At 43.2% G+C, this 13,074-nt stretch overlaps 1 protein-coding gene across 1 annotated transcript in view; it reads left to right on the plus strand.

Moving 5' to 3' along the window:
- Window positions 1-13,074, plus strand: part of LOC147891106 (homeobox protein knotted-1-like 7) — a 58,059-nt gene that overhangs the window by 19,713 nt on the left and 25,272 nt on the right. The window contains exons 3-5 of the mRNA XM_087389109.1: window positions 10,265-10,385; window positions 10,508-10,698; window positions 10,885-11,016. Of these exons, the coding sequence (XP_087245235.1) occupies window positions 10,265-10,385; window positions 10,508-10,698; window positions 10,885-11,016 (444 nt within the window). The remainder of the gene's footprint in view (window positions 1-10,264; window positions 10,386-10,507; window positions 10,699-10,884; window positions 11,017-13,074) is intronic.

The following is a 13,074-nucleotide window of genomic DNA, read 5'->3' on the forward strand; positions in this document are numbered from 1 at the left end:
CGTATGTGGTCCCATGCCTACATGGTCATTAGGCGGGGCTGAATACTATGTGACATTCATTGATGATGCAACTAGGAAAGTGTGGGCTTATGCTATAGCTCGAAAGAGTGATGTGTTCTAGGTATTTCAGAAATGGCTGGCCTTGGTTGAGAATCTGTCAAGTGGAACGCTTAAATGCCTACGAACTGACAATGGTGGAGAGTATCTTGAGAGTGCTCGGATGATGTTGTGGGCAACTTGTTGGCCGAGGAGATTAGACGGAAGTCTATGGATGGCAACAAGCAGGATGCAGCCTTAAATGTGCAAAGGGGTAGATTACAGTTCAGGGGGAAGTCCCAAGAAAGAGGGAAGTCTGATTTTGGATTTTGGTGCTTCATTCCATGTTACTCCCCATAGGGAATGGTTCTCCACTTATGACAGTGGAAAGACAGGTTGTGTGCATCTTGGAAATGACTATGCATGTGACATAGTGGGAGCAGGTGACATAAAGTTTTCTTTTGCAAATGGGTCTACATTTGTTTTAAAACATGTGAGACATGTGCCTAAGCTGACCAAGAGTCTTATTTCAGTGGATCAGCTAGATGATGCTGGTTTTCACACCACTTTTGGCTTTCAGAGTTGGAAAATTCAGAAGGGCTCTATGCTTTTGGCTAGGGGTGCCAAGTGTGGGACTTTGTATCCCTTACATGTATCAGGGGTATTTGATCATGTTGTTGCAATAACCGAGCAGCCAAGCACTTCTTTGTGGCATTGCAGGTTGGGGCACATGAGCCAGAATGGAATGAAACTCTTATGCCGTTTGGGTTATGTACCGCATTTGAGTTTCTCTGATTTTGAATTTTGTGAGCATTGTCTTTATGGGAAGCAGGCTAAATCAGCCCATAAAAGAAGGGGAAAGAAAGAGTTTGAAATGCTTGATTTGGTGCATTCAGACGTATGTGGTCCCATGCCTACACGGTCATTAGGCGGGGATGAATACTATGTGACATTCATTGATGATGCAACTAGGAAAGTGTGGGCTTATGCTACAGCTCGGAAGAGTGATGTGTTTCAGGTATTTCAAAAATGGCTGGCCTTGGTTGAGAATCAGTCAGGTAGAATGCTTAAATGCCTACGGACTGACAATGGTGGAGAGTATCTCTCTCATGACTTTCAGCATTTCTGTGATACACGTGGGATTAAGAGGGAGCTCACATCCCCTCGTACTCCAAAGCAAAATCCAGTTGCAGAAAAGATGAACCATACCATTCAAGAAAGGTTGCAATGCATGCTTTCCAATGCAAGTCTTTCTGGTGGTTTTTGGGCTGAGGCAATGAAGACTGCAGTGCATGTGATCAATAGATCACCTAGTAAGAGTTTGGATGGTGGTATTCCTGAAGAGGCATGGAGTGGCAAGAAGTCCTCTTACTCTCATTTGCGTATATTTGGGTGTGAGGCATATGCACATGTGCCAAAAGAGCTTCAAAAGAAGTTCGATCCTAAGTCTAGGAAATGCATCTTTCTGGGTTATGGTGAAAGTGGAGAGATGGGCTATTGTCTCTGGGATCCAGAAGCAAAGAAGATCATACACAGCCATGATGTGGTCTTCAATGAGAAGAAGATGCATAAGGCACCCATGAGGGATGTGGAAATGAGGAGAATCACTTTCCAGGATGTGAATCCACCTGCATATGTTGATAGACAGCAAGCTGTCCATGCACCAAATGTGCAAGAAATGGTACCACCAAGTACTCCCACAGGTATACAATCAAGGGTAGATGATGGATCATCTATTGGTGGAAATGATGAGCCAAATGTGGCTGATATGCAAGTGGGACAGCAAGCTGAAATGTCCTTGAGAAGATCTTCTAGAGTGTCTAGACCACCTGATAAGTTTATTCCAGGGGTAGACTATATGATGCTTACTGATTGTGGGGAGCCTTCTTGCTACAGAGAGGCTATGATGCGCGAGGATCAACGCAAGTGGGAGTATGCTATGCAATCAGAGATGAGTTCACTTATGAAGAATAAGACTTGGGACTTGGTTTCTTTGCCACATGGAAAGAAAGCATTGCCATGTAAATGGGTCTAAAAAATGAAGGTCACAGGTGATGATGTGCCTAGGTACAAGGCTCGTTTGGTTGCTAAAGGGTTCAAGCAAGAGAAGGGTGTGGACTTTGATGAGATATTCTCTCCGGTTGTGAAGATGACCACACTGAAATGCATGCTTGGACTAGTGGCATTACAGGATATGGAGCTTATGCAGATGGATTTCAAGACAGCTTTCTTGCATGGGGATTTGCATGAGGAAATTTACATGGTGCAGTCGAAAGGCTTTAAAGAAAAGGGCAAAGAGCATTTAGTTTGCAAGCTGAAGAAGAGTCTCTATGGTCTTAAGCAAGCGCCTAGAGAATGGTATCAGAAGTTTGATGCTTTCATTCGGTCGCAGGGTTTCAGAAGGAGTGAAATTGATCACTACCTCTACACTAAAAGGGCTAAGGATAATAGCCTGATAATCTTGGCACTATATGTGGATGATATGCTATTGGCTAGCAAGAATACTTATGAGCTAGATGCATTAAAGGCTAAGTTTCATGAGGCCTTTGATATGAAGGATTTGGGACTTGCAGGTCATATTCTTGGTATGCGCATCACGCGTGATCGGAGTAGGAAACTCCTTTGGCTTTCACAAAAAGAGTATGTTACAAAAGTATTGCAGCGTTTCAATATGGAGGGGGGGAAGGCAGTGAGTACTCCATTGCCTCCATATGTGAAACTGAGTCATACAGATAGTCCCAAATCAAATGAAGAGAGGGCCATGATGGCCAAGGTTCCTTATGCATTAGCGGTTGGGAGTCTTATGTATGCTATGATAGCTACTAGACCAGACGTTGCATTTGCAATGGGAGTTGTTAGCCGGTATATGGCTAATCCAGGAAAGAGGCATTGGGAGGCAGTTAAGTGCATCATGAGGTACATGAAGGGTACCAAGGAGATGTGCATCTGCTTTGGTAGAGGAGACATGCGTGTACTTGGATACACAGATTCAGACTATGCAGAGCATGTGGATAGTAGGAGATTCACTTCTGGTTATGTGTTCATCTTTGCAGGTGGTGCAATGTCGTGGATGTCTTGCACACAGAAGTGCATTGCTTTCTCTACCACAGAGGCTGAGTATGTTGCAGCCACAGAGGGTTGCAAGGAGGCTATATGGCTTGATCGGCTAGTGGGAGATTTGGGGATTCATACAAGTGTACCGACATTGCATGGTGATTCCGTGAGTGCTATTCAGCTAGCACGGAATCCGCTCTTTCATGCAAAGACTAAACACATTGAGGTTAGGTACCATTTCATCAGGGAGGTACTTAAGGACAAGCGCATAGAGCTTGTCAAGGTTCATACAGATGATAACCCTACAGATATGCTGACGAAGAGTCTACCTAGTCAGTGGTTTGAGTATTGTCGTGTATTGATGGGCATTGGATAGTATGCTCACTGGTTGTTCTCCCTTAAAGGCACATTGTCCTTTAAGTGGGAGGTTGTGGGGGTTAAAGGTCACTGTGCCTTTACCCCAGCTATGTACAATACTCAAACACATATATAAATGAATGAAAAAGAAGATTAGGGTGGTTCTGCACCCACGAAAACTTGTGTGGCTCTCTGTCTCTCTGTCTCTCTCTCTCTCTCCTTTTTCCATTCTTGCTTCCATGAGGATGGCAATGAACATAAGAGAAATATTGCCTTAGTCTCCACATCAAAATTCATCTTTTGAGCCTGAAGCTGGCTGAAAATAATATTGAATTCATTCAAGTGAGAAGCAATGGAGACCCCTTCCTTCATCTGCAGCTCAAACAACCTCTTCATGAGGTAAACTTTATTAGAGGCAGTTTCCTTCTCATAAGTGGCACACAATTTCTTCCACAAATCTTCTGTAGTCTGCTCATTTACTACTGTGAAATAAACTGACTCTGCAAGATGAAGTCTAATAGTAGACTTTGCTAATGCATCCAACTCATTCAATCATCCTTAGACATATTTGCAGGCTTAGCTTCAATCCCTGCCAAGGGTTTAATCTACTTCTTTTGAATAAGCACATTCCTTATTTGTTCTTTCCACAAAGAAAAGTTTGTCCCATCAAACTTTTTAATGCTGAAAAACTCCTTTTCAGACATGGAAGAGGATGCCATGATGCAACTGAAACAAAATCCCAAATGCTAGTGCCTGCAAGAGAGAATCACACCAAATACCAGGTGCACCCAAATGTGTATGCCACAATAGAGTGAAATATCACCAAAACTCAAAGCTCAAAGCATCAAAAGATGCATCTGACTCATGTGCATATACTATGCATCCATATGAGCAAATCTGGCCCAAGAGAAAATGCCAATAAGTGCCAAATGACTCAAGCATAAACACTGTCCACTGGCATATGCATCAATAATATATCATCCAAGAGAGCATAGCACTATCAGTGCATCACCTGCAATGTGTCAAAGATGTCCCTCAGCATAAAATAGCATCCATGTGCAAAGCATCCATAAAAATAGCATCCCACAAGGCAATTTGGGCCTATCAGCACATCCAATAAGGACCACAATGCATCCAAATGGCCTATAAATCATCCACTGCAACCCAATGCACACCAGGAATGAGCGCACACTGCTCAAACTGCAACCAGAGTGATCTGCATAAGGTATGCTCAAGAAATCAGAGTCCCATGGTAATGACCGCTACTGAAATTAGAACCTGAGATGCCTCAAAGCATGGGCGCCATTGCATAATCGGACTCAGCAAGAAAATATGCAAATATCTCTCTTCTATCGGAACTCCAAAATCCCAACCGATGAGAGAAGTGGGAGTCAACACTTATCCACTGCCATGTGGCATAAATCTAAGGTTTCAAAACCTTAGAATGAAAAATGCATAACAGAGAGACGAAATCGAATACACAGAGATCTATAACTCTAAAAATACTCCACCGAATCACTCAAGAACTGATAGGTAGGGGTTTTTGGGTGTCGGAACGCAATGGGATAGACGGTTTTGGAAACCGTGGTCTCAATCACTGGGTCCAACACACGGGCTGAAAAACGTTTTTGGAAATAGAGCTATTTGTAAACTCCACCGGAGTGCGAATGATGAGCAACATAGAAGTTTTAGGATCTCCTGAGACCACTGGAACTGACAGATCTGTAAATGGTTGCTTCAAACTTGAGTTCCAACACCTGGGCAGAAAAACGCAGAAACTGACACAGTGAGTCAGAAATCCAATGAAATGATCCCAGATTCAAGAATGAAGGTGTTTCCAAGCTCCTGAAATGAAGTGGACACCAAAAGCAAGAAATAGTTGCCTCTGCAAGTCAATACGGAGTCTCTGTCATCAAATGGAACAGGGAAAAGCTCAAAAAACGACTTTTTCTTTGAAAACACTTAACAAGCTCTCAAAACCACTTCGCAAAACCAAAGTAACTTTTCCAAAGGTTCCTCCAAGGTCTCTGCACACTCGGATGCAAGTAAAGTCACCCACAAAGCTTTCCACAAAGCTTCTCCTTCCTCCCACAGAGCTACTGAGCTTCTAAGCATTCACGCACGCTCAGCTAGATCACCCGTGCTCTGATACCAGTTGAGAGTGCTCTCAACAAAAGCAAGAACGGAAGAAGGAGAGAGAGAGAGAGAGACAGAGAGACAGAGAGCCACACAAGTTTTGGTGGGTGGAGAACCACCCTAATCTTCTTTTTCATTCATTTATATATGTATTTGAGTATTGTACATAACCGGGGTAAAGGCACAGTGACCTTTAACCCCCACATATCTCTATCATGACTTTCAGCATTTCTATGATACACGTGGGATTAAGAGGGAGCTCACATCCCCTCATACTCCAGAGCAAAATCTAGTTGCAGAAAAGATGAATCAAGAAAGGTTGCAATGCATGCTTTTCAATGCAAGTCTTTCTGGTGGTTTTTGGGCTGAGGCAATGAAGACTGTAGTGCATGTGATCAATAGATCACCTAGTAAGAGTTTGGATGGTGGTATTCCTGAAGAGGCATGGAGTGGCAAGAAGCCCTCTTACTCTTATTTGTGTATATTTGGGTGTGAGGCATATGCACATGTGCCAAAAGAGCTTCGAAAGAAGCTAGATCCTAAGTCTAGGAAATGCATCTTTCTGGGTTATGGTGAAAGTGGAGAGATGGGCTATAGTCTCTGGGATCCAGAAGCAAAGAAGATCATACGCAACCATGATGTAGTCTTCAATGAGAAGAAGATGCATAAGGCACCCATGAGGGATGTGGAAATGAGGAGAATCACTTTCCAGGATGTGAATCTACCTGCATATGTTGATCTCGGGGGGTTCACTATGTATAAACCCTCCATATCACGTGCATTTAAGAAATATTTATAATTTCCCTTATCTGTAAATTCTTCACTAATAAAATGTACCCTTTTTCTATACAAATCTGTAAAATTTTCCCAAATTTATTTTAAAAAACTCCCTTATGTATATTAATTTGTGTAAATTTTAGATATTAAAAATATCCTTTTGTTGAACTCACGTGATAGGGTTACATATGATGACTGACCCCCCCGAGATGTTGATAGACAGCAAGTTGTCCATGCACCAAATGTGCAAGAATGGTACCACCAAGTACTCCCATAGGTATACAATCAAGGGTAGATGATGGATCATCTATTGGTGGAAATGATGAGCCAAATGTGGCTGATATGCAGGTGGGACAGCAAGCTAAAATGCCCTTGAGAAGATCATCTAGAGTGTCTAGACCACCTGATAGGTTTGTTCCAGGGGTAGACTATGTGATGTTTACTGATTGCAGGGAGCCTTCTTGCTACAGAGAGGCTATGATGCACGAGGATCAATGCAAGTGGGAGTATGCTACTCAATCAGAGATGAGTTCACTTATGAAAAATAAGACTTGGGACTTGGTTTCTTTACCACATGGAAAGAAAGCATTGCCATGTAAATGGGTCTACAAGATGAAGGTCACAGGTGATGATGTGCCTACGTACAAGGCCCGTTTGGTCGCTAAAGGGTTCAAGCAAGAGAAGGGTGTGGACTTTGATGAGATATTCTCTCCGGTTGTGAAGATGACCACACTTAGATGCATGCTTGGACTAGTGGCAACATAGGATATGGAGCTTATCCAGATGGATGTCAAGATAGATTTTTTGCATGGGGATCTGCATGAGGAAATTTACATGGTGCAGCCGGCTTTGAGGAAAAGGGCAAAGAGCATTTAGTTTGCAAGCTGAAGAAGAGTCTCTATGGTCTTAAGCAAGCGCCTAGAGAATAGTATCAGAATTTTGATGCTTTCATTCGGTCCCAAGGTTTTAGAAGGAGTGAAATTGATCACTTCCTCTATACTAAAAGGGCTAAGGATAATAGCCTAATAATCCTGGCACTATATGTGGATGATATGCTATTGGCTAACAAGAATACTTATGAGCTAGATGCATTAAAGGCCAAGTTGCATGAGGCCTTTGATATGAAGGATTTGGGATTTGCAGGTCATATTTTTGGTATGCACATCACGCATGATCGAAGTAGGAAACTCCTTTGGCTTTCACAGAAGGAGTATGTTACAAAAGTATTGCAGCGTTTCAATATGGAGGGGGGGAAGGCACTGAGTACTCCATTGCCTCCATATGTGAAACTGAGTCATACAGAAAGTCCCAAATCAGATGAGGAGAGGGCCATGACGTCCAAGGTTCCTTATGCATCAGCGGTTGGGAGTCTTATGTATGCTATGATAGCTACTAGACCAGACATTGCATCTGCAGTGGGAGTTGTTAGCCGGTATATGGCTAATCCAGGAAAGAGGCATTGGGATAGCTACTAGACCAGACATTGCATTTGCAGTGGGAGTTGTTAGCCGATATATGGCTAATCCAGGAAAGAGGCATTGGGAGGCAGTTAAGTGCATCATGAGGTACATGAAGGGTACCAAGGAGATGTGCATCTGCTTTGGTAGAGGAGACATGTGTGTACTTGGGTACATAGATTCAGACTATGCAGGGCATGTGGATAGTAGGAGATCCACTTCTAGTTATGTGTTCGCCTTTGCAGGTGGCAGTGTCGTGGATGTCTGATGCACAGAAGTGTGTTTCTTTTTCTACCATAGAGGTTGAGTATGTTGCAGCCACAGAGAGTTGCAAGGAGGCTTTATGGCTTGATCGGCTAGTGGGAGATTTGGGGATTCATACAGGTGTACCGACATTGCATAGTGATTCTATGAGTGCTATTCAGCTAGCACGGAATCCGGTCTTTCATGAAAAGACCAAACACATTGAGGTCAGGTACCATTTCATCAGGGAGGTACTTGAGGATAAGCGCATAAAGCTTGTCAAGGTTCATACAGATGATAACCCTGCAGACATGATGGACGAAGAGTCTACCTAGTCAGTGGTTTGAGTATTGTCGTGTATTGATGGGCATTGGATAGTATGCTCATTGGTTGTTCTCCCTTAAAGGCACATTGTCCTTTAAGTGGGAGGTTGTGGGGGTTAAAGGTCACTGTGCCTTTACCCCGGTTATGTACAATACTCAAACACATATATAAATGAATGAAAAAGAAGATTAGGGTGTTCTGCACCCACCAAAACTTGTGTGGCTCTTTGTTTCTCTCTCTCCCTCTTCCGTTCTTGCTTCCATTGAGAGCACTCTCACTTCGACACACCCCCTATAAAATTTTCCTTTGCATTCATGGGAATGCAAGATGAGAATGATCACATTGATGGGCACCAATATCTTGACCCCGGCCCCAATTGCCACATATGCCTCGACCTGCAAGCATTCTCTTCCTACACTCACTTTCCAGGTGGGAAGAAGGTCATCATCGACGACAATGCCATTGGCACATGTACCATCTTCCACTCTCTCCCTTTTGGAGCCACAAGCACTCTTCATGATGTCCTGCATGTGCCTCAACTTGCTAAGAACTTAATGTCCGTCGGCATGCTCGCCCAACGGGGGATGGAAGTTCAGTAAGTGAGGGCGCTGCTTGCTCCTCCACAATCGTTCCATCCATACCAGACGTACCTGCATTGGTGGATTGTACCACTTAAACGCTCACACTTCTTTTGCTCCTCCATGTGACCTTGTTGTAGTGACTCTCGCACCTCACAATGAACTATGGGATCATCAGTGTGGGCATATTAGCACTCGAAAGCTCGAAAGCATGGCCTCCCACTCCCTCGTTCATGGCTTCAAACACACCAAAGGCGCCCAACACACCCTCTGTGACGGCTGCATCTATGGCAAATATCATAAAAAGCCATTCCTTAAGCATCACGGTAACCAGCCCTAAAATTTGAAGCCTTCAACGGGCTTCAAAGCCCTTTAGACATTCTAGGGAAGGCCACTGAAAAAATTCATGTTGCAAATGAAGGCCAACAATTGAACAGGGTTTCAAATTTTTGAATATAAATATATGTATTTACCCAGGCTATTTCCTTACTTTTGAAGGCCACTGTCAGATTTTGTCCTTCAATATGAAGGTTAGGGCAGGCCTTCGAATTTCAGGGCTGACGGTAACCACACATTACATTCCCTCGATCTCATCCAGAGTGAAATGTGTAGGCCAATGCAAACAACTTCCATCGGAGGATTATTGCGTTACCTTCATTCAAGATTTTTCAAGGCTCACATTTATTCTTTCTCAAACTCAAGGATGAAGTGTTTGACCGCTTCAAAGTATTGAAGATCCTCCTCGAGAATCAGATCAAATGCAAAATTAAACACTTCAGGGTGTAAATTATGCCAAAATACTTTGGGAATTCACAATTCCGCACACGCCTCAGCAGAATCCCATCTCCGAAAAGAAAAATCGCAGCTCATGGAACTCACGCGCTGCATGCTCCTCATGAATCCTTGCCCAAATTTTTATGGGCCGGAACTGCGTCTACGACAGTGTATCTTCTGAACAGGGTTCCCACGTCCCCGATTGGTCTAACGACACCATACTTGCTTTGGCATGGGCGCAAGCCAAATGTCTCCCAGCTCCGCAATTTTGGGTGCCACGTCTACACCCACGTGCCTGCGGACCAACGTGGCAAGCTCGATCCACGTGATTGTACAAGCGATCCTGGCGAGACCATTCGCTGAATTATCTCGTCCTCATTCTTCGTTGCCTTCGGCTTACTCTCGCTCTCTCAGTCTGAAACCGTCTGATCTTTTTGGAAGAATTTTGTACCGAACAACTTGTCTCTAAAAATATCTTCGATCTCGATGTTAGTAACCTTTTGTCTTTCATTAATGTGTAAATTTCAGGCGAACTACACGATGCTTCTTCAGTCTTTCAAAGAACAACTTCAGGACCACGTGCGTGTTGAGGCCATGGAGGCTGTCGTTGCATGTTGGGAGCTGGAACAAGCTCTTATTGGTCTAACCGGTAATGAGTCAGCCACTCACGCTTCACGTTAAGACTTCATCTAGCACAGTGATGGACTATACGCTTGCAGGAATGCATTGCAACTGGCCGGGAAAAGCACTGACGAGCTGAGTTTGTGACAGGTGTGGCACCGGGAGAGGGGAGCGGCGCCACCATGTCGGACGACGATGAAGAGGGGATAGCGGAAGCAGGTGCGAGCTTCTATGATTTGGAGGGAGGTGACAACCTAGGGCTAGGACCGCTGATGCCCACAGAGTCGGAACGCTCGCTGATGGAGAGGGTGCGGCAAGAGCTGAAGTCGGAATTGAAACAGGCAAGTGCTGCACGAAACAAACATGGTGAATGTAGAAAGGTGGCAGAATCTTTCCATGTCAAGTGAAGATGAAACATGAATTAGTGTTATCTAATGAATGCAAACATGGTGAATGCAGCAAGGTGGCAGAAAATTGCCATATCAGAAGATGAAACATGAATTGTTGTTATCTAATGAATATTGCAGGGTTACAAAAACAAGATTGTGGACGTTAGGGAGGAGATCCTAAGGAAGCGGAGGGCTGGCAAGCTCCCAAGTGAAACCACTTCTATCCTCAAAAGGTGGTGGAACGTTCACTCCAAATGGCCCTATCCCACGGTATTTTTATAGCCTTCTACTTGCTAGTTGTTTAATAATAATAATCTATATTTTGTGTTTTTCTTTCGGGTAAATATGCAGAATTTATTAGGGGGGGAACCCAAAAAAAACTCTTATTACAAAAGGAGGACAAGAAAAGGGCAAAGCCCTTGGCCTGTGCAAGGATAGCATGGCTGAACCAGACTGTAGACTAAACTAAGACCTTTGCTAAATCCTATGAAGACTCCACCAACTTAGGGACATCACTCAGATCACACTTAACAGCAAGAAAACTAGCCTTATCCCTGAAACCAAACCTAAAATCCTCCCGGAATACTATTTATTTTCTTGTCTACCAAATAGCATAGCAAACTATTCCTCTGATCAAGGGTCAGCACTCCTACATGGTGGAAGGTAACCTAAAAGCATCTCCCTATAGAGCCAATTTCCAATTACTGCCTATGCAAAATTTATTCATCAAACCCACCAAATGGATTGCAGTTTTCACTTTAATATAGATTCTCCGAGAGATGGGGCACTACCACATCAGGTGTTGTATGTGCTCTAATGCATTCCTACATAGTGCACACTTGGGATCCACACTGAGCTTTTTTGCCACTTTTTCTGTGACTGACATCCATTGATTCAGGATTTTTCACAAGAGGAAACTATACTTTCCCACACATCGTTTCTACCACACCTCTATGAACCTTGTGGGGCCACCAACCCGAAAGGCATCAAAGACCCCATTTCCTACTTAGATTGATCAACACCCTTCGAGCTCCCCCCCACCAGCCTTTTGTAGTCCACTTTAGCAGCAAATTTATTCAGCATAGTCTTACCCTAATACTAGTACAAGACCCTCCTCCCTAGAGCTTCAATGCAATTAGTTGACCAAATCATAAGGGTGCTACATTAGGAAAAAAGGAAACTCATTTTGGGGCCTTTTAGCATGGAAGGAAAATAGCTCTCCACCAATCAAAGGAGGGCCAACGTAGCGTTGAAGAAATACAAAAAAGGAAGAAAAAATAGTGCACCCCTTGAGGGAGTAGCGGATGAGGACAACTAAGATAGTTCTAAGAAAATGTAGTCTCATTGCAAGGAAACAATATTCCACCAGCCACCAGGCTATTGACTACAAATCCTAAATGAATGAATTGTATGCCATTCATATTGTAATAGTAGAAGCAAACCATCGCACTGCTTGTAGTTGATATATCCTAGTGTGCAACCTTGACCACCGCGCTGGCAACCACTTATCAGGCGCTGTTGCCGTGCTGTAGCATCTACTTTCTTACTTCTAATAGCTATAGTAGGTAGGCAACATAAATGCAAAGATAATTTTCCACTTAAAACTCAAGTTCTAATGAAAGCTTGAGTGTATTAGAGGGATGGTCAACCCCTAAGAAAGACCCGGGTAATATATATCCAAGATTTACTGTTATACAAAAAATTAGAGTAGCCAAAGTTCCAAGAGATAAAGTTCAAGATCTTTGAAGAACTTGTGATGTGACCAAGGATTCTAGGACATGCACTCAATATAGAGCACAGTGGGAACCTTCAGCAACATACTCCACAAACTAAGAGTCCTTTTAATATTGAAGGCCTTCCCACAGTTCCTCCTACAATCGATCCATCTTTCGAATGAAAATCTCGGGTCGGTGTTGTGGAACACTAAGTTCCTCCTCCAATCGATCAATCTCATGCATGACAATCTCGAGATGCCGAGGGACCCATTGCAAAATGGCTTCATCTTCCACAGGACAATAGGCTAAAGAAATATCATTGCTACCTTGTCTTTCTATCTATGTTCCTTCATTGTTCCTTCACTGGTTTGTATTGAAGAGCATGGCAACTTTCAGTGATCTTTGTACAACATCACTCCGATCACTTTGGAAATATTGATAATATTTGCTCACTTTGTAAACATCACTTTGATCACTTTGAAAATATTTATAATATTGGATACATATAGACATCATCATGGCGAGCAATATCCAACCACTTTATTTCAAATATTCAACTCATTTTAATCAAAATCTTTTGTCTCACATTATGGTCCTTGCCCTATCGAAGGAC

Source organism: Dipteris shenzhenensis, chromosome 18 (assembly GCF_047967505.1).
Source record: "Dipteris shenzhenensis isolate YYH24624 ecotype China chromosome 18, Dip_SZ_1.0, whole genome shotgun sequence".
NCBI lineage: Eukaryota > Viridiplantae > Streptophyta > Polypodiopsida > Gleicheniales > Dipteridaceae > Dipteris > Dipteris shenzhenensis.